The sequence below is a fragment of the Trichoderma aggressivum genome, assembly GCF_033847375.1.
Source record: "Trichoderma aggressivum f. europaeum strain CBS 100526 chromosome Unknown scaffold_008, whole genome shotgun sequence".
Classification (NCBI taxonomy): domain Eukaryota; kingdom Fungi; phylum Ascomycota; class Sordariomycetes; order Hypocreales; family Hypocreaceae; genus Trichoderma; species Trichoderma aggressivum.
In genome coordinates, this window is record NW_026946374.1 from 151,263 (window position 1) to 178,227 (window position 26,965).

Here is a 26,965-nt window from a genome sequence, read left to right on the forward strand (position 1 = left end):
TGAAACAACTAGGCGGCGGTTTTGTCCTCTACTCTGCCAAGTGAGTGTTGGATACGGCTTGCTGGCACGCTACAGGTCTGCAAATATCGCCGGCGCGTATGCATGCGCCAGCCCGCGATCAACTCGATATGCCTTGGGATTACTAGTATGTATCGTAACAAGGCTGTGGATAATATGCCTCGTTTTTAATAGTTTCACGTAGTGCCAACACATAACATCTGCCAAAACAGGCCGGAATTTCTCCAAGCCCCGTACGTGTGTTATCTGCTCATAAATAAAACTTTGCAAGCCTAACTTATGCAGCGTTTTGAGTTCTATACCTATCGACTATCAACAAGAACAAAGATGGTCGTGATTGCTAACAGAACAAAACTGATTGTAGGAATTGACTATGGGACTACGTACTCAGGCCTCAGTTTTGCTCTTTCCAATGCGACCGACTTCAAAGACATATTTCCATGGACCAAGTACCCAGGTTCATCTTCGCATGGCGCCGAGCACTCTGTGAAGGCACCGACAAGAGTCGCTTTCATGGATGAAAACCCGGAGCTGGAGGATAACGCATGGGGCTATCAGGTGGAACCTGGCATGAAAGCGTACGCCTGGACAAAGCTTCTTCTCGATAAATCCTCGTTGATGTCTGAATACGATGATCCTGATCTGTATTCATCGAGCGGTACGGACGTTATGCGGCTTCCCAGATCAGCCAAGGATGTTGCCACAGAGTACCTCAGAGGCATGAAGGCTATGTTCGACGATGCCGTTAAAGAACACCTCGGTTCTCACAAGATCGAAGATCTTCCAATTGAGTTTTGGCTTACAGTTCCAGCATCCTGGAGCGAGAAGGCGAAGCTGCTCACAAAATCGGCAGCAAGAGACGCAGGATTCGCTACACGGCGCATGGACACGATTATGCTGATTTCTGAACCGGAGGCAGCAGCGCAGCTTGCATTGAAGTCAAGTCTACATCGCCTGGAAAGTTTTGTCAAGGTGTGTTAATATGCTCCATGTTGATGTCCCTGCTATATCTAAGCATTTGCTTACGTTTGGATAGCCGGATACTGGTGTAATGGTTTGCGACTGCGGAGGAGGCACAGTGGTACCTCTTACTTTTATATGCGACTTATCTTGTTGAAATCTAATGAATCTCCTAGGATATTGCCACCTATGAAGTGGAAGAGACTCGACCGACCTTGAAGCTCAGAGAAATTGCCGTCGGCATTAGTAAGTTTTATTGCTTAAGACCTATCCGTAGAGAAAAATCAGTGGTGTACGAAGCTAACCTACATAACTACTTCTATGTAGCGGGTAAATGTGGTGGAACGTTTGTGGATAGGAACTTATTCAGACTAATGGCCTACCGCTTCGGTGATGCTTTTACGTCACTTGGACCAGAAGAAATCGGTCCCGGCAGTAGCTTCATGGACCAGTTCGAGCTCAAAAAGAAAGATTTCAGCAAGAAGACGCCAAGCAAACGAGCACATCGTTTGATGCTCCACATGCCCTGCCTCAAACTCAGCCCATCTATAGAGAAGTACTATGAGAGACGTTCTTCATCTGTTCTTCTAACTCAAGAAGATTACAAGATGCTCTTTGATCCAGTCATCAATATGATTATTCATCTCGTGGAAGAGCAAGTCAACCAAATCAAGTTGAGAAAAGACCGGCCTGTTGAAACCATTGTCTTAGTGGGCGGCTTTGGTTCTTCACCATACTTGAAAGAACAACTGACGGAGTGGTCTCAAAAGAGAGGGATAAGAGTCACAACCCCAATCACAGGCGCGTAAGTTGAACTTTCAAGAGCAACTCTCATCATGTTTCATACCGGATATGAATTATTGTAAAGACAAAGATATGTGTGAGCCGACTAACTTATTTCCCAGGTGGTCTGCCGTAGTTTGCGGGGCGGTTTTGCGCGGATTGGAAGGTTCTATTGTGAGGCAAAAGAAGTGCCGAAGGCATTATGGTCACAATATGAGTGACGTCTACATGCCATCCATCCATGCACATTTTGATACACAAAAGAGATGGGTATGGATGGATCATATACGAAACAAGGAATATTTAACGGGATTCATGCAATGGGATGTCGGCAAGGTAAGCAACATCGAGAACCTCGACATATCATGCCTTCTCCTCTTCCCTAATCTCATTCAACATCTCCATTGACTTTTTACTTTCACTATAAATAGGGCGAATTTATCGATTACGAAACGGAAATCAACGCGGATTTTTGCTCATACTTCCAAGGTGATATTCCTAAAACGAGTGAGTATACTTTGTACTCGTGTAACTTGGATGATGCTCCTGAAACTATAGAGAATGAAAGTATGATGAGCTTCTTATTTGAACGTACCCTTTACATATGCATATGCATCACTAACTGTTCTTGCACGTAGGAATTGAAACGGTCGGCAAAGTCGTCGCTACGTTAGATGGACTGAGCAAAGAGGATCTGAAACACGTTAAAAAGCATGGTACTACATATTATTCTCTTCCGCTGACTCTGAACATCCGATTAGATGATGAAGCTGGTCACTTGGCATTTCGGATCTTCTATAAAGATAAAGAAGTTGGAAAAGCGGCGATCAACATCGTTGATGAGTAGTTCCAATTTGGAATGCCGTTTGTCACACCTAGATATGCACTAGTCTATATGTTTGCATCACTGAGAGTCAAGAAGGTTTCGTGAATGATCAAATGCATTGTATTAGATGACTATGTTTATTATATAGAACTTAAATGAAGGTATGATGTTATAACGCTAATACAACTCGAACTCCATCAACTTTCTGTTTCCACATTCTTAAGGAAAGACCTTCACCATTGGTAACTCAAATTCAAAACGCCCCTTTCATGCAATTTTGTCTCCTCCGAAATGATAGTTTCATGATATGCGCGTCGATAAAAAATGAAGATAGAAAAATGGTGGTATTAGTGCTTTAGAGCACGTTGATTCGGCGAGGCTCGTGCTTAGCCGCCTTGGGAACGACGACGTTGAGAATGCCGTCTGTAAAGTTGGCCGTCACACCATCCTGGTTGACACGAGAGGGAAAGTTGAAAGTGCGAGAAAATTCGCCGATGCTTCGCTCAGTGAGCCAATATTTGGCGGAGTCAGCAGGTTGCTTCTTAGAGGAGTCGGCCTTGACCACCTCGCCTTCAGCGGGGGCGGTAGTGTTTCCAGCTTCGTTTTCGTCCTCGACGGTAGCCTGATGAGGAGACTTGGGGCGCTCATGCTCGCCAGACTCAGTGATGGCGCCGCTCTTGGAAGAGTCTTCGAGAGCACCGGCAGGAGGGGTGCCGGCTGTGTAGGTGCGCTCAACTTTGCCGCGGATGACAATCGATTGAGGGTCGGTAAACTCGATGTGGACATCCTGCTTCTTCATTCCAGGGAGCTCGCCATGGAGTTCGTAAGCTTCGCCCGTCTCGCGGACGTCGAACTTGGGCTGCCAGTGAGCGATAGTGCGGCGGCCGGCACGCTGAGTGTCGTTGCCTTGGCGAGAGTAGTTGTCGAAGTCCTCAAGAAGGCGGAAGAGAGGAGTGAAAGAGGTCTCGGGAGTGTAAAAGTTGCGCTGAAGGAAAGCCATTTCGGTTGATTTGATGAGAGGGTTTGTGATTGTTTGTTTGTTGTTGATGGTTGATGGTTGGTTTATGAAGAGATGTAGTCTTTTGAGACTGGTTGTGTGAGTGTGTTGTAAGAGTGTTTGTTGTGTGTGCTGATTTGTTTGTTTGTTGTGTTGTGTTGTGGCAGAAGAGGACAGACGATGGAGGATTGTATCGACTTCTTTATAGTTGGATGCGTGCAGACAGAGATGATTCTTGAATCTTCGTCGGCATACTGGAAACGGGCCAAATGGAGTATTCTGGAAGCTGTGGTGAGATCATCCAGACTTCATCACGATACTGCTCGTAGCATGTGGAATTAGCTGGACAGTGCCGGAACTTTCTCGAAATTTCCATTAATGGCTGCCTACCGTATTTGGCAGGTGGGGCATCAATGGCGGGGTCCTAGCAGCGGGAGCTAGAAGAGGTACGTACCTTTAGTTCACTTCATGTTCGTACCTTATAACTCCACCAGGAATTGGGACAAGACGCCATACCTATGAGAGTCGAATTCAATTAGTAAAATGCATTGTATAGGTATTATGTTGCTGCAATACGTCATGGATTCGGATTGGCTGCAGATGGTCCAAACTCCAGTTCATCTCAAAAGTGTAACGAGCGTGTCCCTGCCTAGGTTACATCCAAAGCTCAGTCACCTGCTGTAGGTGATGCTTGACGGAACACGATACAAACTTCAAGTGCGAGTAATCCATAAACCTTTGCATAATCCAGTCTTTTAAAGGGGGCGCATCTTCTTGGCGCCTGGTTTTAGTTCCCTTTTTAGGGAAGCATCGATATCAATAGAGCGATGCGGCCCCTCCCATCTTGCGGCTGAGTCCTGGGCTTACCCTGAACTCAATTGGGGGTCGTGATTTTGTAGCGAATACTCCAAGTTTTTCTCTTCAGCAAGCTGTCAATTCTCGTTCCATTATTAAAACCGTCATTTTTCTATCCGAATCGACATCTACTGATTCATGTCACTTGCAAATTATGGGTATCAAGATGTGATCAGCAGCGGGATGTATGTGAGAGGGAGTGTTGAGTCAGTCCATATTAGCAAAAATAAATAAAATTTATCAATTTGGAAAGATCCAGAATGGAGTCTGTGAATGTAGGCTTTATTCAATTCATATCCAACTACCAATGTCACTGTTTTTGTCGTTGTTCTACACTTGTCTATATGCACCCCACCAAAATCCAACGGTGTATTTGTCAGTTCTCCTGATGTACGAACTGAATATCGCCATTATGCGCAATGTCAGCAGGTGCGTGCTCAGCTGTGCCGCTTGAGACTGCTAGCGTATCCTCAAAGCCATTACATACCCAGGGATTATGCTCATGCTCAGTTCTAACTGTAGGCCTAGCTCTCTGTATCGCTTGAAGAGTATCATTCGTAATGCGTTCAATATCTCCAGGTGATATCGAATAGTCTGCAATGGCTGAACGTAGCGACATTTCAGATCTGATTTGTCTGCTTTTTTCTGCATGCCATATGAGTTAGCAGTTAGTTAGCTTTAGTGAAATGAAAGTACTTGCCTGGGCTAGAAAAAGCCCCGTTGATGGAGAAAATCTGATACATCTGTTCCATTTTCTCGGCTTCTTTCATACCCCCCTTCATCCGTGTTTGCAATTGGCTCTGCTGTTCCGTACTCATATAGGGAGATTGTGCTTTCCTTTCACACTGCGACTTAGAGTGCTCCCGTAGGCTGTCGTCATCTTCGAACTCTTCAAAGCAATTCTCACAGAGAATGGTCGGGCGTTTGTGTTTGCGAAATAGATGTTCTCTGCGAGAATTAGTATTTGGCATAATGATGAACGTTGCTGGCGGTCGATTGTATATTAACCTCATTCTTTGGTATGTCCTCCAATTGCTCTTCGCGCAGAGTTCCCAGTTACCCTCCCCGTAATCTGATGGATTTTGCAGATAAAATGGGCAGTGGTAAGCATACGCGTTATGCCCGTCTTCATTGGCCTTGTCCACGCGTCGAATTTTACTCTTTCGTCCGCTCTTGCCATATTGATTAGGTCTCATCCTCCTCGTTGCATGGTGAGTAGAACTCTCGCCACCATGACTTTGTGTTTCTATATTACCCAAAGCAAGGCTGGCGATATTTGCCTGGTTTTAAGTCAGTGAATACATCAAAACGTGAGGAAATGTGCAAACTCATTAACCGGATTTGAACGCAAAACTTGTACAGGATCGAGATTATAGGATTCAAAATTATTACGATAGCGGCTTATATTAGTGGTGGGGGTGGTGGAAAGGGTCATATCCGAAGATGCCTCATCCATTGCTATAGAGTGAGTATCGGATGAGTAACTTGGCGTAGTCGTGCCACCATATATCAATGGTTCTAAAAGCGAAGGGTTCATAGAAGAACGAGAAGGAATTAGGCCGAAATGCCGCGGTGATGTGTAGTAGCCTCTTGAATGGTTCGTTCGCAGGCGATTGAAACTGTGTGTTGTATGTGTGGCGGAGGTACCATCCACAAAGTCACCGTGAGAGGAATATAAATTCGAGTTGAACGCTGAATGTTCAGTCGCCACGGGTTGTTGGCTTTCAGAAACACTGTCAATGATAGACAGCTCTTGATGTAGCTTGCCAATCTGTTGGAGTATGGCACGTCTCCTATCATATCTGATCTCGGGAATAAATGATACATCTGGAGTATCTAGCAATTGGTCGATCTCAGTGTTTTGTTGGATGGCAAAAGAGGCCCCGGAGTAATCCGTTGTCTCCAGAAAACCCAAGGGCATAGAGACCTGATCAAACGGTGATTCCAATGTTTCGTATCCAGGAGATTTAAATGGCACATGCATCAGATATTCTTGCTGCTGATGTGCAAAAGCACTAGCTGATTGGCTAATATCGTGCGCATTGCTGGATAGTTGGCTGCAGCCTTCTTTCGTGTGTTGATGATGGTAAGGTGGGATATGATGGTAAGGTGGGATGTGATTCACCAAAGACAGATTCCTCTCCAAAAACAATTGAGAACCAGTGATATGATTGAGATAATCAACGGATGTATTGCCATCGTTCGTCCGTTCTTCCGACCGAGCTTCTTCATGTGAGGTTTCTAGCGTCGTTCTCCACGCGTACGGTGCGCCGTCGTCTTTGGGATCCTGATCTAGCCAGCGGCCGAGCGGCATCTTGCCTTCGCAAGGCTGGACTTGAATATCATCAGGCTGGTTTTGTACATCATCAGGCGTCGGAGAGCTCGAAAGCTGATCGCCCATTGTGCCCTCCAAACAAGATGATTGCGGGATTTGGTGAGAAGAATGGCAGAATTCGGTACCGAAGTCTTGTGATGCCTTGGAAAGATAGAATGAAACCATTAGAATTCCGAAGCCGAAAATAAGGCATCTTTTAATCATCCGCGGCCCTCTCGCGCAGGTGCGCACACTCTGGACCCATTCCCATAATTCCTGCTGCGCTTCCGCGCATCTGCGCATATGTTGTTGCGTAGGTGCTTATATGCGCGGCGCATTGCGATGCCAATCAAAGTTGAAGGAGAATCGCGACAGGGTGGTTGAATCGAGGGGGCCTTATACACGTTGAACATCTTCATTCGTGTGGAAACAAGGCAACAGGCCGCCTTGAGGATGCAGTTGCATGTAACCTCCTCAGTCGTAGAGTTCTAGCGGTCAACCCATCGCATTCCGTGGGAAACAAGAGCGCCATACTTGACGCCTGCTGAGGTTCGAATTGCAAATGGTTAAAATATCTTCGTCTGATGGGTGAAAATAAAGACCACTTTACAGATCCGATTCTTTTCAACGTCTTGGCTGCTGCGTTATGTTGTTCTCTGTTGAAACAATGGAGAGAGCTGCATGGTTGCACAGCCTGGGGAGCAGTGACGGTGCGGCTCATGCTGGATGTGCATAACCCGGAAGGGTGCCGAACCATAGCAGTGATCTCGTCGGAATGTGTCCCGTAAATCTTCCACTTGTAGATTTAAACAAGGCTGGATGATGGCTGAGTTGCAGTGAGTATCATGGCAGTGGTTGTATGGCCCCTGCCGCATTTCCCCTCCTTAATATTGCTATGTAAGCAGTTCGGCGGCGCTCTATCTAGATAATATTTCTGAAAATGCTGTACTCATTGGCGGCGAATCCTGGCTTATGTGGTTTGGCGGTCCATCGACAGCACTTCAGTGAGGCATCTCCGCCAATCGCGTTTTGCTGAGATGGTATCAGGAATCCCATCTACGCGCAGATTACTATATGACTGGCGTTCATCTTAGAAGGCTTTCCCTCCAACCTTGTCAGCACAAAATAAGACAGTGGCTTATGATGTAAAGTTCCGGACACTAAGCCCTAACAACTGAGACTGCACGGTGACACTAGATGAACCAGCAATGACATTTGCCTCTGCCACTTCACTTGAGGATAAACAAATGGGTGCTATTTAGGCGATATGGAATAAGAGCCTAGCAGGCGAAAATGTTGCCGAACAAATAGTCAATTTGTCGGCTGCGCTTGGCTTGTCGCAGTTAGGATGATCCAAGAAGAATAACTCTAGCGGAAGAAGCATAATTGTAAGCGAAGTTAAAGAAGATTATTGATAATTTGTCTAAATATTATCTGTGGTTGCTAATGCTGAGTGAGGTCTGGAAATCCCCCCCTCTATAATGGACAAGCCACTAAAATACATGTAAGCTTCCTCTGTTACAACCAAGACCTTCTACATTCTTTTACGCCTACCTCTTCCGCGATATCTTGTTTTGTAATCCCATTTACTTGGCTAAGCTTACAGCATGTGTATGTACGTATATCATCATTAGTGTCTTCAATGCGTTTGGACGTTTATTGCACTTGATTGTCCCGTCTGAAGCAAGCGTGCAGTAATCCACGAACGAAAGCCGTGAAAACAGAACTCCCCGACTAGATAGTTCCATCCTCCTTTTGTCTATTGCTGCCAGAAGCGGGTGGAGACCTAAATTTACTGCTTCATGAAATTCTTGTGACGGCAACATTAGGCTCATCATTGTATGTAGAGTATAACCATGTGCATCGCACTCCCTCATTTGAAGATGCAAGAAACAGATTGGTCTTGGAGCTACTCGCATAGCAGTGGGCCGACATTCATGGATGGCTTTACGTTCTGACCTAAGTGGACCTTTTACAAGATCTTCCCCAGCATTACATGGAGGCTTTCGGCAGACAGTGTGCCCAAATAGGGAATTTTTCTGCGAGGAGTAATACCAAGCTGACCAATTGGTCCTCTGCTTGACTATGAGAGTAACTGACGGGTGATAGGTTAATAGTTTTCATAAAATTTGCTTTATTTTCTTAGTTTTGTAATGAATTCTTAAGCGTATTTGTCATAAATGTGACGTTGAATTATTAATTGTCTGCCAATTCATTCTCCAAAGCGGCCTGAATCAAGCAGTTATCTGCGAAGGCGCTGTAAATGCCCCGTAGGCACTGCCATCTGTCGTGTCGAGTTTAGGACAAAAGGGTCTGCTCTCTTTGACATTAAAATGTTCAAAAACTCCTCCTGCATATCAAATTCCTGCACAGCTGCTCAAGGGATTTCATGATCAAACTAAAACTGTCGATAATCTGATTTTGGTTATTCAGTAGACGATAACTTTCCCATTATGGAGCTTTTTAGAGATTCAGTGATGGGCCAGATTATTCGGCGTCCCACAAACGAAAAGATATTACTCTACAGCGAAGAAAAAACAGGGGCAGATTGGCTCATTGTGTGCACGATGTTCGACCTTTGGAAGGAAACGAGGATATCGCGTTGGCTATACGTGACACCATGATGAAGTCGCAATTCCAAGGGGCAGCGGAACTGTTACTTGGGAAATATCGTTGACACGTCGCCCTCTACTTCGCCATGACTCTGCTCTGTTTCCTACCTAGGTTGAACTTTGTATCTGAGTTAATAATACATGAGTGCTTCTATTAAACGAATATCCCATTTTTAGCTGTGACCTAATTTATTACCAGTAAGACCTTGTCACTTCAGCTGATCGCCTACGCAATCAATGGGACAATTTCAACCATCCCGCCCATATTTAGGCCATTGCATTGTATCCAAGTCGGTGAGGGCGCGTATCGTATCACTTCCATGCATATGCAAATTCAGCCTTCCTGCCGCTGACCTCGGCTGCCATCCTGATAATCTCCTTTATTCTCTCATCCGGGCCCTCAGCATCGACCTCCTCCTCCTCATCTTCTTTTGTACCGCGAAGCAGCTGAACAATAGCCTCGTGGCCTTTGTCAGTAGCCCAATCTAGAGCTGTCCTACCCTCCTTATCCTTGGCAGAAGGGTCAATTTTGCCAATCTCCAGGAGCTGTTGAACTATTTCCGCGTGTCCTCCGGCCGAGGCTGCCATCAACAATGTACTGCCTTTATCATTGCGGAAGTCCACTTGCGCACCTCTACTCAAAAGAAGCTGGACGACATCCGTCTTCACCTCGCCAAAGGCTGCCACTATCGCCGTTACGCCTCCTTTGCCTTTATTCTCCATATCAGCGCCTCCGTCTAGGAGCGCCCGAACAACGTCTATATGCCCCTTCTCAGAAGCTATCATCAGCGGTGTTCTGTTCTCCTCGCATTTAACCTCTATATCAGCACCTCTGTCAAGAAGAAGTCGAACAACGTCAGTGTGCCCCCTTCCTGAAGCAAATAGTAGCGCCGTTATGTTTTCCTTGGTTCTGGCCTCTATTTGAGCACCACGATCGAGGAGTAACCGAACGACATCAGCAAACCCACTGGCTGCGGCCGCTATCAATGGTGATTTCAATCGGTTGCCACTCCCTTCCACATCGGCTCCCTTATCAAGCAGCAGTTGAACGACCTCGATACATCCAGAGACAGCGGCTGCGAATAAAGCCGTCACACCCTTCTGGTTGTGAGCGTCAACTCTAGCGCCGTGTTCGATGAGGAGCTTCGCTACTTCGAATTGCCTGCCGATTGAAGCTGAGATGAGAGGTGTGTAGGCATAGTGCTTCCAAGCGTTAACATCAGCATCCTTCTCGAGGCGCTGCTTAACCACGTCTACAAGTCCCTTTGCAGCAGCCCACCCAAGTACCGTTGTTCCTGGCAGAGGACCACGCAGATTCTGGTCTTGCCCCAGCGTATACCATCGTTTTTGAACATTTCCCCATTGAGCAGATAGGTCGCTCAGTTTTGTTTTCACTCCATCTTGCTTGGTGATAATTTCGGTTCGTTTTCCAGTATACTCTTTTTCCTTCTCAACCAATACTTTTTGTCTCTCTTCAAGCTTCTTTAGATGCGCTAAAATTCCCTCCCGCTCTTTCTTGATCTTATTCAGGCTGGCGTTGCAGTAGTTCATCTGGCCTTCAAGCTTACTGCCTTCACTCTCGGTTTCTTCGTTTTCTTCCAGGAGTTGTAAACTTTCACGTATCAACTTTTTCTCCTCCAGTTCCACGGTTGCGTCAATAGTGGTAAATACTCCGTCCAGTACTAGTTCGGGCTTTAATAGAAAGATCGGTTGCCGCTCAACACGTTCCAGCGCAATGCTCAAGGAGAGCAGCTCATTCTTGGCCCGCCTTTTCCCATCCAGCTTTTGCATCATAGAGGGAAGATATGGAACCAGTTCCTCTAATAAGAGATTCCTGCTGCATATAAGAACCATGCATTCAACCAGAGTATCAGCGCTCTCTTTCTTATACTCAAGAACGATGACAAAGTCTTTAGCCTCCTGTGTGTCATGGCGGAGTCGAATCAATACTTGACCTACGGCACCATCGTTAGCTGTAGGCGTAGACATGATTAGAGCTCGCTCTTCGTCCCAATATGACTTGGGAGCCACATCAATAATTTTCAGATGGATATCTGTGAAGTCGTCATATTCGTAGTGAGAAAAAAGTCCGCCCAAATCCCCGGGTAGGTTTTCTTGGCTGTCGTGTTTGATTCGGATCGGCTTTGGCCCCGTTGCAGCCACTGTGGTCGGATACAAGGAAGAATTGTATCCTCGTAGCCGAGAATACTCGTCAGACGACGCCCCAGAAAGTTCCATCAGAGGTATGCCAACCACTTGTTGCGAATTGTTCTCGGGCCCACAGCTGAGAAGCCCAATTATCTGGCCAGTGGGAGTAGTGTGCAGTGGCAGGTGAGCTCGAATGCTACCACCAGATATATCGACCGAGTTTGTGTATTTTAGAGCTTGGTCTCGGCTGATGATGTTTCCGGAACTTGCAAAGTCTGCCGGGGACTTGGCGACAATTCCCCCAGCTGTGGCATCGCCAGTATCGTTGGCATACGAATTATTCGTTCCCAACCCCCACGCCAGTATGGAATCATCTCTTGTCACCTTCATTATCTGTTCCTGTAGCCGGAAGAATGCCTGCTCACCACCCTCTCCATAAATCATCGGCATCGTTATGTTGAAGATGCCTAGAAGGCAGTACGCGAGGTCTTCCTTGCGATTCGTGTCCCTGTGCGCCGCCCACGACATGCGCTGTGCGACGCTCGCCGTATGAAGCGCAGCAATTCCCAGTAGATAATGCCGAGGTATGCCTGTGACTGACACAATGGGGGTGCTCATGTTTCCTTTGTTTCCCAAGAGACGCCACTCCTGAACCCTGAACGGGCTGAAGGTGTCATTTGGCCGTATACTTGGTGCGAAATTGGTACCATAAAACCGCATCGTTTTAGGTGCAAGAAGTTCCTGCAGAGTCCATCCTCTCTGGAACCACCGGCTGCTTTGGAACTTGGAGCCCTTCTGCCTGAAATTATCATCGCCGGGAACATCGGAAAGAAAAGCATAGCAAATGGAGGCACGCTGGTACCACCGAAACATGGAGTTTATAGCCTCGCTAAGCTCAACCAGATTTGTCTTGTCAATGCAGCAGGTATCAATCCAGGCATAACTAAGACCGTCCTCCGCAGCTTGTCGACAGCATCCTCGAAATTTGACGGATCCGATGCCAGGTTTGTTGACGCTTCCATATTCAACGTCGCGAAAGCTGAGCTCTTCAGAATCGTCTCCCCAAGTATGTGATAGTATAGCGTAGGGAGGCACCCGATAGTCGAGGAATTCCTCTAATTTGAACGTCTTTACGTTGATGAGACGCATCTTGAGGCGGTGTTGTACGGGGCCTTTTGATGAATGTAGATTCTGGACAGCGGCCCAACGACTTGGACTTTGCGGCTGAAATTCATGCCCATTGGGAAGCACCTAGTATGTTTTCAAGGCAGGAGGGCTGTGAGGAGGGGGAATTCCAGTTCCTATTCGCTCTGAAGCAATGGATCTTGATATGAGCCGCATGATTGGCGGTCTGCCCCGCATGTCGCTCCGGAAAATGTGCGACATCGTCGTTAACTGCATGGTAAATTGGTGTTGAATACTGATTGCAAGATTAGTAGCAAATAAGTCTCTGTTTTGTGAATACTTTCATAGAATCCGCTGCGATAGCCACATTTCTTCAATTTCTACTATACATAACTTAAATCTGAGATACGGGATGCGGGACAGCAGAGTTGGGGAGCTGGCTATATATAACCTTGATTGAACGGAAAGACCTTGGTTGATGCAGCATCTTTGCTTGCCCTTATGAACGCCTTAAATCATTTCAAGACCGAAGCTTTGTTTACCGGCTGGAGCATTCAACTAGCACTTCATTTGAAGACTTCCCCAGAGAATCTCAGTTAATGATGGTTCGACAGTCAACACTCTTCCGTCTTGGGTCTCATTCAGTCGCCGCCCCGGCCTTCTTCTTCCACTATTTTTGTTTCAGTTTCGCCTCTATATCATTCCACCTCTCAATTTCACTTTCACGTAGGGCGTAATCAGGGAAAAACTCTCGCCTAATGGCAAGTCCGATTCCCGGAAGCTTATCTTCAATCTCAAAAAGAACAGACATCACCTTGGGCCTCTTCTTTTCCTTCTCCCTACGGCCGAAGTTTAGCGTTGTCTGCTTCAGCGGAATGCCAGTAGCGTCTGGTTTTCGCGGTAACCCTGCGACGAGAATATTCTGAGCCATTCCGACAGCTCCCACCGCAAGGAGAAACCAGGTATCTGTTTTCAGCCCTCCCGCCGTAATGAGAAAGACCAACCAAAGGATGGCCAGTATCACCGAGTTTACTCTTGTTCTCAGGTCGGCTCTTCGGGTTGCACCGGCAAGGTCATGAAGATATAGTCCAGCGTTGGATCCCGGACAAATGACAAATACGTGAGGATGGCCGTTTCCCCGCGTGAGAATATACGTATCTGATGTGTTTTTGCGACAACTATATTTCTGCAGTCTCCATTCTCGCAGAGATCCCGTGATGATGGCCAGGATTGTCCCAATGACGGTCAGGAACAGTATTGACCAATTCCGTTTCGTGATGACCGGAACGGCAGCAATTGCCAACTGAGTCGGCAGCACGATGAAGAACAAGACCCAGCACTTGTCCCATTTCTGGACTCCTGGGTTCTCACCGGCCTGGTGGCTGTTGTTAGACATTGACGTGATGTTTGTATTGTAGATTTTACTTACTTCAAAAACGGTTATCAGCATTCCCGAGTCGGATTCTGATGTCAGTTTGTTGATCATCTTGCCGTCCTCCTTGACCTGCTCCGTCCAAGTCTCGAACTGCTTCTCCACTTCGAATTCCAGGTCCCTAATCAATCTTCCGAGAACCCAAGAATTATTTGTTTTTTTAATGCCACTGCTGGCAGTGATAACGACTGCTGGGTAATCCGGCTCCGGCATGAGTTGACCGTCTCCAAACGCCGACATGAGCGCGTTGAATGCATATGCAACCCACCCGAAGCTGAATGAGACCAACGTAATTTTTTCGCCTGCCAACTGGGCGATTGCCTTTCGGATAATATCACCACCAATAATTAGTAACACTGAGAAGACTTCTGATGGGTTTTCCATCTGCTCTAGGAAAATCGCTGGAGTGGGATCCATTCCATCTGATCGAGGCTCGATAAATCGTTTGAGTGGCATCGGGGGGAGATACTGCACTCTTATTGTTGGTATACTTCCGGCCAGTCGTGCTACATGCCCGATCATCGTCAGATTCAGATTGAAGTCAGTTGCATTATACAAAACATACCGAAATAAAACAACGGCCATAGCAGCCTGACGAGCGCAGAAACTCCGTTACCGCGGGCCATGCTCGCAATGTTTACAGAGAATTTACACGGATCATGATGCAACTAAACTACTAGAAGGGGGACGACTTCATTTTGTATCTTCAGCCGCACGAGCTTTGCTAAGCAGGCGGACATGGATATCGATGCCCAACGAAGATTGGGTGCTTTTCCAATGGGAAACACTACATTGGAAGAAGCCCAATCAGATACGGCAGAGGAACATGGGGGACATGGAGACGTTGTAACCAGCTGAGACTCGTGGAGCTGAGCAATCGCGACAGCTGATTATTGGCACGCATAAAAATCATGCCGATCCTGATGTGCTAAGTAATATCCTATAGCCTGCTAATTTATCTTGAAGGAGTTGCACACATTCGCAGGTCCGGTTCAAATAGGCATTTTGCCTCGAATCTATTCGAATACTCCACAAGCTGCATATGAGGTAAGTATGCTGCTTATGGTAGATATTGAGATGGGTATGTAGAGCAACTCTGAGAGCTTCAAATTGCGACGAATGCCTGCTAGGCAGAAGGAATCTAGCAACATCACCTGCTGCTGGACTAGGTAGTATGAGGGGTTTTGCTTACGAACGAGGCTCTCGGGGATTTATGGGCACATACGACCTTACTGCGATAACTAGCAGGGGTTCGTTTGTTTCTTTTTCTTTTTCTCCAAGGTCCAGTGCTACCACAAACTCGTCCTTTTATATCTGTCTGCATCCTGTTATTTCATCCATATAGGCATTTTTGCCCGTTATATGGGTCTTTGTTATTACAGACGGGCTTACAAAGCTCCAGGCTACAACGATGGACCATTTACCCTTGCCCATGGATGATTTTACCCACGCTCCGTTGGAGGTGCCATATCTGTGTAACGACCGATTTCGCTATGACGACCACGGCTTCTTGACATACCCTCAGCGGGCGGGTCTAGATCTTGAGAAGATCATAGAAAGAGGCCTTGTAGATGTCGATACTCTTGCACCTGCATTGCAAGCATGGCTCTGGTTTGGTCTTGTGGGAGAGATTCTCGGCATCGGCTCCAGGACACATGCCACACAGCGCATAGCGAATTACCGCGTCTTTGTGACTGAAAATCCCGAAGGATCCAACGTGATTTCCACGACGATTTTGCCCCGCCTCATCAAAAAGGCTGGTGAGAGAAACAAGTCGCTGCGTTCGGATGGCTTCTATAGCCAAAGATATTACGCTTGTTTGCGGGTGGCAACAAACTCGATCAACCGCCTTCTATCTAGTGAGATGTGTCGCAAGTATCTCAAATGGGGCCATCAATCTGCTCATCTCCCGGTCTTGTTCCGAGTTATTCTCTCTATCCAGATTCTTATAGAGTCCCTTCAGGCGGCTGAATCCGTTCTCCTTCCTGAGAGCTGGCATTCACTCTCCCCGCCGACAATGGAATGCTCAAGCCATGAATTGGTCGACAGATTATTGATTGAAGCGGGTTGGTGCCAGTATGAGGCTGGCAGGCTCCCTGGTTCAATACGATTACGGTATTACCTTGGCTTCCTGCACCCCCGCGATTCCGATCCCGCACAAAGCTCTGGGAGACACTTATCTTGCACCAGAGATGCCTGCATCCAGGCTCCTCAAAGCATACATGACCAAAAGATGAAGCCTAATCATGTTACGAAAGACTGCAAGTGTTGTATGGAGACGATACGGGATCTTCCCCTTGCGGAGCTTATCAAAGCAGGAGGGAATCCACTGCTGAGATTTGCTCAGGTGGATGGCACTGCGCGGAAACTAGAGCTACTCGAGACCAATGGGAAGAACAAAATCCCTTTTGTCGCAATCAGCCATGTTCGCCACGCTGGACTTGGTAACGATTATGCTCACTCACTGCCCTACTGCCAACTTTCACGCATTCAAACGGTTGTGGACCAAATCCACCCTCACTCTGGCGATGTCACAGCTTCAACGCCGTTTTGGTTGGATACCATGTGCATACCACTGGACGACCGAGTCCATACAACCTCTCTCAAGCGCATTCGCGAAATATTCAAGTACGCTTCGCGTGTTCTTGTCATTGACCAGGCTCTCTGCTCTCACGCCATTGGCTCGCCCGAAGATGCTCTGATACAGATTCGATACTCACTTTGGAAACGTCGGCTATGGACTTTGCAGGAAGGCTTTGTGGTTTCTGCCTCGAATCTGATATTCTGTTTTGCAAACGCCCTCTTTTCACTCCGCGACCTCGTCGATCGCTACGAAGACAAGCTAGCAGTGCCATTCCCACTGTTGAAGAGCGCGCGGTTTGTCGGATTCCGTGTGCTTCCTCATCTACAAACAACGCTTGACGTGTTGGATGACGATATCAAGAGACTAGCGGAAATGCCGCAATCTCTTGTAGGTCACCTTGAGAAGATGAAGCTACGGCGGATATTGCGCTTGGGGTATCTAGCGTCCGACGATTTCATGTATTTCCGAGAGGATTTGGAGACGCAGCAGATACAAAAGCTTCTTTCACTGCTAGGCGATTTGTACTTGGATGCAAACAATTCGCCCATTGTCCCTGGCTCTCGTTCTGTGAACGAGGTTGCATCTTGCTGCGAGGCCTTGTATAGACTTGATATCTGACACATTCTCGATGGTTTGCACATTTGGAGCGTGACGCGTATTCAACCAATGTCAAATTCTGACAACAAGGTAAATCACCTCATCATATTCGTAAAGAAAACCTTTTCCAGCAAGTTGTCCGCTGTGGCCTGACATGCCTGGTGAATTTTCCAACTTCATCTTCATCTAGGGTAGCCACATGCATTCATACCGACCGTACAGTAGCTCACACAATGATACCCCGGAACTCGGCCTTGACCGCTCCGGCGCAGCGTCTCATCTCCGCCTAGCATCGGCGCCATCAGCCTCTTGTCTTGTCTAGCCCAGGCACAAACGAGACCCTTGACGCACACACAAACCAAACCGACGCTGCCGGACCCGAAAAATCGGGGACCCAGAAGTTGGGCGAATCTCCACCGGAAGCTGGGATTCGATTCGCTCAATGGGCGAGATTCTCCGTTGCTCACGAGAGACCCCGAGGGCCAGCCAGCAGCAGCAGCAGCCGAGTACACGCTGCGGGAACGCCACGAAACGAAATACTAATACTCGGGCTGACACGCAATGGCTGGAACAGAACAGAGAGATGAATTGGAGGCTTTTGGCTGACTGGCTGGCTACCCGCTAGTATAGGAATCCGGGGCTTTTCCCCGCCGTCGAGATTTGGTTTGATTTGATTTGATTTGATTTGACTGCAGACAGACAGACAGACAGCGGAGCATGACACATTGATAGTGCCAAGTTGCGGAGTCGGGAGGCGACGAACCTGCTTCGTATCTCTCTCTCTCTCTCTCTCTCTCTCTCTTACCTACTGCTTTGGCACAAGGCTCGGGAAGCTAGCCGGCACCGAACTGTGGAATCTCGTTGATGCGCCGGCCGGTGTGACAAACCAACCGCCTTTTTTGCTTTTTTTGCTCTCCTTCACAACTCGCATCACAGCCTTGCTGCAATGCCACCGCCCGCGACGCCCGTCACTGCGTGAAGCCTGAAGCCGAGCCAGCCCGCATCTCCGTCTGCCCTGTGCGCGGCCGAGCAGGGAGCCCGATCTGATCCGATTTGATTTTTCCTCTTCATTGTTCCATTGTTCCATTATTCATTCGTCATTCTCGCTGTCGCTGTCGCATAGCCGCTTCTCCGCACGCCGCCTAACCCGAGGCTTCCGCTTCGCTCACACGCCCTCCCCTCCCCCCCTGACAGACAATCCTCGCGAAGCTTCAGCCATGCCCGATAAGACGGCGTCTGTTGTTTCCTACGCCGCCGGGGCGTCTCTCGCCGCTGCCGCTCTCATCTACGTCTTCGGCCCGACCTTCACCATCGACCACGACACCACCAGCTCGCGCAAGAAAACCATCGTCGGCCTGCGCAACCAGGCCAACGACTGCTTCATCAACTCCGTCCTGCAAGCCCTGGCTGGGCTGCCCGAGCTGCGAGTCTACCTCATCCGCGAGACGCATCGCCGCCGCATCGAGGACCCGGCCGTATACGCAAACCTGGTGCAGCCCCTGGACGGGAAGCAGCTTGCGCTGTGGAAGCTGCAGGGCCTTCAGGATGGCCTGGTGACGCATGGGCTCAAGGAGATGCTGGACGCGCTTAACGAGCGGCCCATTTCGAAAAAGGCCATTTCTCCCTTTCCCTTTGTCAAGGTCCTGGAAATTGCGTTCAAGCAGCGCATCAGCAGGCAGCAGCAGGATGCGCAGGAGTTTTTGCAGATTGTGGCAGAGAGGCTAAAGGACGAGTATCACGCCGGCCAACGCGCTCGCTCGCATGCTCGGAAACTGGGCATTGCGGCCGCAGCCGAGTCCAACAGCACCAAGGACGGGAACGACACTGACAAGTCGGATGACGTTGTCGACATCGCCAACGGATTGGGGGTATCCGGAGCGGGATCCGAGATTGCGGTCGACATCGATCTGGCCGATGTGCAGAGAGTTGTTCGCGAGATCCAGGCTCCGCTGGAACTGGAGGAGGGCTTTCCGTTGGAGGGGAGATACGAGTCGCATATCCAGTGCCAGACCTGCGGCTACACCACCAAGCCGAGGGAGGAGACTTTCTGCAGTCTGACGCTGGCAGTCCCGCAGGTCTCATCGACAACGCTAAACGCATGCTTTGACGGTATTTTTAAGACGGAATATATCGACGACTTCAAGTGCGAAATGTGTCGCCTGGTGCAGACCCGGACCAACCTCGAGCACGAGATGGCGAAATCGACGTCCGAGAGCTTCAGGGCGTTGGCCCAAGAGAAGATTGAAAAGCTCAAGATGGCCATTGCGCTTGACCCGGAACAGCCGCCCGAGGATGTCGAACTCGGCGACATTCGATATGCGCCCAAGAGGAGGATCGCCAAGACGACGCGCATGTCTACGTTTCCCAAAATCTTGGCCATTCACCTGTCCCGATCCATCTACGGCATTGGCCAGGTCACGCAGAAAAACTCGGCCAAGGTCGCTTTCCCCGAGCAGTTGCCGCTGGGAAGCGTCATCGAGCAGCGCAAGTACAAGCTCCTGGGCGTGGTGACGCATCGAGGAGGCCATAACAGTGGTCATTACGAAGCATTCAGACGCCAGAATGCGCCATCTCCCTACGCAAACATCAATACCTTTCAGCCGTCCGAAATCTATAGCAAGACGCCGACGCCCATCTCAACGCCACAGATCTCCGCCCTCCGATCCGACAGCCCTTCCATATCGACTCCGGATTTGCTCTCGCCGTCTTCAGGCACGACTTCGTCTACGCCGTCGCTCGACTCTGCAGGACCCCCTCGAAGCGTCCCCGTAGATCTCCCAAGCTCTCTAACGAATGGCAGAGATGGCGAGACCAGCAGCCTCCGATCTGTTGCTGCATCCACCAAGTCAGCACTGTCCAAGCTTGCGCCTCCTAGGGCAAGCCTCAACGGATCCTCATCACCCAGCCCCCCGGGCGTCAGCAAGCCTCATCAACGGCCTAAGAAGCGAAGGCCCGCGGACAAGTGGTGGCGAGTGAGCGACGAAAAAGTACGCGAGGCCAAGACAAGCGAGGTCTTGGGCATGCAGAAAGAGGTATACCTGCTGTTTTACGAGCTGGACGCGGAAGAATGAAGTTGCATCATTTGCCCTGGAAAGCCGCCGCCGTTGTACCTCGGCACAAGTCCTTTCACCCTCACACGTCGTTTTTTTTTCTTTTGAATGCGTATTACGAAGTATTCACGATTTGGAAACCTCCCCCTTTCTTCTTCTTCTGGTTTTTTCTCTTTGCCTTTCTTTGCATTTGTCCGGCGTTTTCGTCTTGTCAAATTTCGGGGTTTTGTGTACTACTGTAGAAAGTTCGCCCGGGGGAATCCAAAAAAAGAACATATCTGGACTAGAACCTTGTCGGCTTTGCTTGGCCGCGGAAAAAAACTACATTGAACATACAAGTATGGCTGCGCGGTGGAGAGAGAGAGGGAGAGAGTATAATTGGAAATAGGAGAGAGAGAAGGGGGCGGTGCGGGAAGATACTTGTACGAGAACAAGAGATTTTCATTGTAAGAGAGTACAGGTACTTGTAGTAGTAGTAGTAGTAGTAACAGTAGCATCAGTAGCATCTAAAAAAAGGGCCGTCGCAGCGTTGTAAATTATAGTGGATTTGGACATAGTAGTATCCGCAATAATATTGAGTCGAGTCTGTCCGTTTAATTAGACAAAATGACCCTTTGTGGTGATGACGATGTTGCCAGCATGGAACGCAAAAGAAGCCATAATTTCCCCGACCGTCCACCTCGCAAATTTGTTCTAGAAGGCGCTCTTTTTCAGCTAATTTTAGTATGGGTCTCGCCCGGAGTTCCGTTGTGCCCCGTAATTTGGTAATCTTCTTCTTCTTCTTCTTTTTTTTCTTTTTTTTTTTTTTGGCACCCATGGCGGGAATCTTTATATAGAAGTTCTCTTTCATCATCTTCATCTCGCCTGGGCGGGCATAATGCTCATTATTTCATAATTAAGCTTAAATTGCAGAGATCCCAGCTAAATTTGCCCCTCTCAATTTTATGAGTGGCAGACGACTTTGTTGCTATGTAGAGTTGGTAGCTGATGGACAGCAATTATTATTAGCTTTGGGGTTATTCTGGTAGCTTCCCCTTGCTTGGACGTAGTGCTGATCGCTTGTCGTCAAAGATCGTACATAGTGTCAGCGTTAATAAGACTAAACTAAAGCAGATGGGTAGCTGCTTATGGGGAAGAACCCGAGTAGAGTTGTACAGCACCCGTTTAGTCAAACAACTCCAAGTCCCACCTACGCTCCTGTCGAAAAGCCACGATAGTAGCCATGTGAAACATTATAAGCAGGGTTCGTTTTTATAAAGACAATAATCCACATAGAGCATTCTGCACTGTACTCCCGCGCTCACAAACACGCGTAAGCTTCGTCGATCATGCCGCTAGCAACTGACAACGCAACCCCAATGAGGGAGTTTCTCGTTTGACGATCAAAGGTGGACACAAAGACTGTATCATAAAAGAGAGACGGAGAAATGGACTGTGGCTGGACATTTCTACCAACGGCGCCCTAAGTGGATTGATCATCGTACAGATTACGGCATGTGGAACTAGAAGGCCCAACTCTCGTGTCATACATGAGGAAGAACTCATTGTCGTACGAGTACACGCATTAAGAGGAGGCTTAGGCATGGTCACCAAACTCCATATCATTTATGCAGCCATCGGCCGTCGTCGGAGTATAGAGCGGGGGGGAATAGATGCCCTAGGACGTTGTTGAATAGAAATGACTTGACCGTTTTAAACATAGGAGCTGTCGTGGTGGCTCATCGACCTTATTTGTGTTATCAGTGACAATCCGGAGACGTTATTTGTTCCCTTTTATTTGTCGTCGAGTTACTATGTGCCGCTGGCATTGTGTTGTGGTTGAAAGCTGAAGGGCGTCTGTGAGACTTTGCGGCGTCTCGTTTGACTCGACAGAAAGGCGCAGCTGCGAGATCAAGTCGGCTGCCCTTCATCATGGCATTCATACCACGACCTGCTCGCCGGCGCTTCGCTCTCTTGCTTGCAAGTCTCTTCATCACGCTCAGCACCACCTTTCTTTTGCTGCCCCCCAGCTCGCCAATCCGACTCTCCATCAACTTTAACGCTTCTCGCCTATTGAATTCACTCCGAGCGTCAGCCGCGGACCGAGACGCCTGGCTGCGCCGACGACCTGCGCCATACCCTCTAGATTTGCGAGACGAGGTCGGCTATCTCGTAAAAACGGGCTATGGCACTCGCCATCGGGTGCCTGCCCTGATGAAGGCTTTCTCTCACGGTGGAAACATTCTGGGAGGAGAAAAAAAGAATTTCATCGTCGTTGGAGACTGGACGCCAACAAATCAGACAGATGAGGGGCTGCCGATCGTGTATAATGTTATTGACACGATGATGAAGACCAAGGTTGACCCGTCGCTTCAAGGCCACCCTCGCTTTGCCAAGTATCGCTCCCTTCGAGAAGCAGTCGACTTGGCCGACGAGGAAAAGGCGACAGAGATTGGCCAAGAGTTTGGGTGGGAGTTGGACGCGCTCAAGGTAATTCGCAGAAACCAATGGTCTTGATTTCCCCCCTGTCCCGCAACCTGCTAACATCTGAGCGGTCAAGTTCATAGCAGGCATGGAGTTGGCTTACGAGCAAATGCCTGAAAAGCAGTGGTACATCATCCTGGACGACGATACCTTCTTGATCGAGCCCTCGTTGCATCTACTCTTGAGCCATTTGGATCCCGCAAGGCCATACTACCTGGGCAACGCCGTAGGAGACTACAAAAGTCGATTCGCACACGGAGGCTCTGGCGTTGTGCTCTCGCGGGAGGCCATGCGGCAACTATTCGATCGCCCCGACATCGTCGCTCAGTCATACATCGACTCCCTCGATGAGACATGGGGTGACCGCCTTGTAGGCCTGACGCTGATCAAGCTGGGGATCTATCTTGATGAGCGGTATAGCCACCATTTCAACGGTGAGCCGCCTGACATGGCCCGGGTCCAGAGAGACCGCTTCTGCTCGCCCATTGTGTCCTTCCACGGCGCCCGCAGACCAGGGGCCATGGAAGCCATTGGCCGGGCCCTCTCCAACAGAGAGCAGCCCGTGGTTTGGGCTGAACTGTGGCAGCTGTTTGCTGACACCTCGCTCGAGAACGCTGGCCGCGAGCCGGTACGTCAGATGCGGGACTACGTGGGGCCGACGGGCGAGGACACGATGACATGGGAGAGGATCGCATCGGCAGAGGTGTGCCGCAGCAAGTGCCGGAATAGGAAGAGTTGCCTGGCGTGGACTTATGACAGAGAGACGCGGACATGCCGTGCCAGCCCGGGGATTGTCATTGGAAACAGCAACGCAGAGACGAACGAGTCTGGGCTTGATTGGCAAGCGGTGGAACCTCTGCTGCGACAGTGCGGCCGAGAATCCTTGTAAATGTGTGCCTTGCAACCTGTGGGTTGCATTTCTGCAGATGGATGAACGCCTTGCAATGGAATCGGATCCTATAGGACGGCCGCGAGGCGCTATCTATGTAATGCACAGCTGTACATATGATGGGCACGGAGCAGCATTACCGCTTCGTACAGATCCCGAAGAGCTTGGGGCAGCATCAGCTGTTGGTAGGGCCACGCAATAGAGCAGCAGCAGCAGCAGCATTAGCTGTATGTAGTGACACTGCTTCGTATATACTCAGAGCTGCCTGCATGTGATATGATACTACTGCGTGGCCATGTTAAACACGCGCACACAAACTGCATGCCTGCATGTAACCTATAGCATTCTCCGCACATTGCGGCCAGGGGCTGCCTGCCACATCCAATCTAGACTGGTAGCGAGACTACGCGAATAATAGGGAGCGCCGAAGGAGTGAAAGGGAAAGCTTGGGAGAGAAAAAGGATCGTAGAGTAGAGCAGGCGAGAGGAGCCCGTTGACTGGCCTGCTGCTCTTTGCCGAGGAAAGGAGACAAGCCGGACAGGGCATGGAATGACTCGGTGTTTCGGTGGGCTTGGAAAGCCCTACGGTACATGCTGTACCCAGGCCTGAGAAGATCAGACCAACATTGCAGGAGGCTGACCATTCCTGTATGCATAATGCGGAGTTAGCGCCCCGTACTGTAAGTTATCAAGAGCATCATCGAAGCAACACGCCTTACCGACAAGGAGGCCGTCTCGAAGCAAACCCGAGCCCGAACAACGGTGAATACGCAGCCTTTGTCTCATGATGGCATCTGTTGCGACTCTGTCCAGCCACCTCTGCTGCACTAGGCCCTCCTCCCTACTTGCACACCCCAGCCGTGCGTGAAGCCATTCAGGCCGCTCGCAGTCCGTATTTGTGTCTCTGCAATGGAGTGATAATAGGGGGCAGGCCAGCAGGCCTCAAAGTGGGCCAGAGCCAGGCCCGTCTCTTCAGCTTCTGTTGGCAATGTGACGCTCGACGGTCAGCGCTGCCACCACTTTGGACTGTACAGTGAGTAGTACTCGTACTGCCTGTATCCGTCCCCCCGTACTCCGTACAGTACGAGTAGTGGCAGCATCAGCAGAGCTAGGAGCGTAAAGGACTAAGAACCTTGTCCAGGACGTTGGTGTTCGCTTATCTGAATGTACAGCTAATTGTTCCGATGGATTTGGACGGTAAGGAGCGCTGGGACGGCGACTGATGCCTCTAACCACCGATGCCACCAGGCACGATGGACCGGCTCCTCTATTAGCAGAGGCGTTTCGCCTTGTGGAGCTGCAGAGGCATCGTAGAGCCGGCGGGCTAAGTCATGCGGCTAGATCCTCCATGCATCGAGCTGGCTGATAGTCGATGCAACTCGTGTGTGCAAGTCTCAGGCATCTCCCACTTATTAGCCTGCTCTGGAGGGACCGCAGGCTAAAACGACGGAAAACCACTAGGAGGCGACGACGTAGCATTACCACGTCTATCTTGACCGCGGATGATGCTGCAGCACCCCTCTCAGCCGCCTGGATCCCTGCAGAACATGTCAGGATAGCATCCCGCTGTACGAAGCAAAGCGCCTGAAGCCAGATGATACGGTCAGAGTGATGGGTTTTTGGGCGTGGTGGCGCCTGAGCTCGAATGCAGGCGTCGCAGCGCCTTTTGGAGCCCCCCTCCCCCCCCCGGGTGAGCATCACCAGGTTCATCGGCCGCTACCAGGAGCTGCTCGCACGGCTGTCGTCCCCTTTGATGGGTTGCCAAGGCTCTCGCTGGGAGCCAGGCGGAGGCGAATCCTCTTGGCGACGCATGGACGGAGCGACTGCGATGCTCAGGCGGTGGTCAGGTTCCTCCATTTCCATGCACATGTACAAGAATGAAGCTGCCAGCATGACACTGGCGCCGATGGTAAGCAGAGCTCCGCGAGACTATCGACTTGCACATACGAGTAGTACACCACGGACACGCGAGTACATGTACTTGTATGCATGTCCTGTGATGGGTGAGGGTTGAGAGTGCGGAGCAACTTGCAGCAGCGCGGCTTGCGGCTGTCTATCCATGTGGCTAATGCTCCCCTTTCGCTTCGCCAAGGAAGCAGCCGTTCCTTAGCGCCCTGGTCGATTTGCTTCTGCTTTGGGAGGTTAGTGTGTATTACTGCCATCATTGTCAGCTCATCTTTCTTTGCTTTTTTCTTATTCCAACTTCCCTTTTACCCCCTTCCCTCCCAGCATTCAGATCCCCATCATGTGAAAGGAACTTGATCCAAGCCGGTGGCTGGCTGCTGGGCCGCTAATGAAATTGCACCGCCCAGGGCCAGGCATGCTCAGCTAAGGGCTCATCTCTCCCTTGGGTTGCCTGTATTTCAGCATCTGGCGCCAGCCTATCATGTGTGCTCGTATGCACTCCGTAATGATCGGGGTTGCTAAGAAGACATTAGTCGGTGTCAAGCTATGGCGGTTGTCATATTACCGCGCTCCGCTTGTGGGTTCCCCCAAAATGAGCCCCGGGACTTGCAGTCGAAGTAGTACTGCATACTGCAGAGAGCAGATAGTCGCTCCATGTGCTCCGTACGGAGGGCCACGGGAGATGGCTGCATGAGGCAGGGAGATCCACCGGTGACAACTCCGCGAATGGACTCCGGATGTTATAACTACGATGAACAAAGAAAGTATATCGGCGGGCACATGTCGGAGGCGCGGGCGCGGGCCAATGAGCAGAGGCGGCAACAAGGTTTCTGAGAAGGTTCGGTGAGCTCCTATTCTCGGGCTCTCTCTCCCCTTCTCTCTCAAAAGAACAGGCGGCTCGATTGTCTCGCCTGTCCCATCGAGACTTGGATGAGATGCGGGCACGGGCTAGGCGGTTGAAGCTAGGTAGCGAGGAGAGTGCGATTGGTCTCCCCCCCCCGGCGCCGTTGCAGGCATTGTCTCGGGGATATTCGAGGCCAGACGCTGCAGCATCGATCTGGATGCCAGCTCGCTGCCCCTCGAATGGCTACGAATCGGTGAGCCCCCGAGAGGGGCATACCATGTAGGAGCAGGACTCGTATGTGCAGTGCATGCACAAAGCCAGTGCTCACATGCAGCACAATGCAGCTCTCACCGTTTATGACCTGGCCCCCTGGTTCCACGTCGAGCCGGCCCAAGGTATCCGAACACTATTGCGGAGTAGCGGTGTTTTAGCACTTGGTGGTGTGAAGCTGTAGGAGTGTACGAAGTGGTATGTAGTACGAGTACTCGTACAGGTACCATCCGTCCTCGTTGCTGCAGCTTCAGATGCCACGATGGTGGTGTTTAGTATAGTAGTAGGTAGCAG

General features: G+C 49.7%; 8 protein-coding genes across 8 annotated transcripts; 4 read left to right on the forward strand and 4 right to left on the reverse strand.

Moving 5' to 3' along the window:
- Positions 1–345: 345 nt before the first annotated feature.
- Positions 346–2,608, forward strand: Triagg1_2901 (uncharacterized protein; the record flags this gene model as incomplete). Its single annotated transcript, XM_062897134.1, has 9 exons — positions 346–990; positions 1,055–1,099; positions 1,155–1,224; positions 1,306–1,783; positions 1,884–2,097; positions 2,193–2,268; positions 2,320–2,328; positions 2,400–2,477; positions 2,523–2,608. 9 exons carry the CDS (start codon positions 346–348, stop codon positions 2,606–2,608), a joined length of 1,701 nt encoding a protein of 566 aa, XP_062757968.1.
- A 334-nt stretch (positions 2,609–2,942) lies between these two features.
- Triagg1_2902 (uncharacterized protein) lies at positions 2,943–3,587 on the reverse strand (the record flags this gene model as incomplete). Its single annotated transcript, XM_062897135.1, has 1 exon — positions 2,943–3,587. The coding sequence occupies one exon, from the start codon at positions 3,585–3,587 to the stop codon at positions 2,943–2,945; it is 645 nt and encodes a 214-aa protein (XP_062757969.1).
- Positions 3,588–5,742: 2,155 nt separating this feature from the next.
- On the reverse strand, positions 5,743–7,056 carry Triagg1_2903 (uncharacterized protein; the record flags this gene model as incomplete). Its single annotated transcript, XM_062897136.1, has 1 exon — positions 5,743–7,056. One exon carries the CDS (start codon positions 7,054–7,056, stop codon positions 5,743–5,745), a length of 1,314 nt encoding a protein of 437 aa, XP_062757970.1.
- Positions 7,057–9,677: 2,621 nt separating this feature from the next.
- Triagg1_2904 (uncharacterized protein) lies at positions 9,678–12,662 on the reverse strand (the record flags this gene model as incomplete). The annotated part of the gene is made up of 1 exon (XM_062897137.1): positions 9,678–12,662. One exon carries the CDS (start codon positions 12,660–12,662, stop codon positions 9,678–9,680), a length of 2,985 nt encoding a protein of 994 aa, XP_062757971.1.
- A 646-nt stretch (positions 12,663–13,308) lies between these two features.
- Positions 13,309–14,696, reverse strand: Triagg1_2905 (uncharacterized protein; the record flags this gene model as incomplete). The annotated part of the gene is made up of 3 exons (XM_062897138.1): positions 13,309–14,013; positions 14,068–14,576; positions 14,636–14,696. The coding sequence occupies 3 exons, from the start codon at positions 14,694–14,696 to the stop codon at positions 13,309–13,311; spliced, it is 1,275 nt and encodes a 424-aa protein (XP_062757972.1).
- A 785-nt stretch (positions 14,697–15,481) lies between these two features.
- On the forward strand, positions 15,482–17,272 carry Triagg1_2906 (uncharacterized protein; the record flags this gene model as incomplete). Its single annotated transcript, XM_062897139.1, has 1 exon — positions 15,482–17,272. One exon carries the CDS (start codon positions 15,482–15,484, stop codon positions 17,270–17,272), a length of 1,791 nt encoding a protein of 596 aa, XP_062757973.1.
- A 1,196-nt stretch (positions 17,273–18,468) lies between these two features.
- Triagg1_2907 (uncharacterized protein) lies at positions 18,469–20,322 on the forward strand (the record flags this gene model as incomplete). The annotated part of the gene is made up of 1 exon (XM_062897140.1): positions 18,469–20,322. One exon carries the CDS (start codon positions 18,469–18,471, stop codon positions 20,320–20,322), a length of 1,854 nt encoding a protein of 617 aa, XP_062757974.1.
- A 1,890-nt stretch (positions 20,323–22,212) lies between these two features.
- On the forward strand, positions 22,213–23,653 carry Triagg1_2908 (uncharacterized protein; the record flags this gene model as incomplete). Its single annotated transcript, XM_062897141.1, has 2 exons — positions 22,213–22,770; positions 22,841–23,653. The coding sequence occupies 2 exons, from the start codon at positions 22,213–22,215 to the stop codon at positions 23,651–23,653; spliced, it is 1,371 nt and encodes a 456-aa protein (XP_062757975.1).
- Between the last annotated feature and the right edge of the window lie 3,312 nt (positions 23,654–26,965).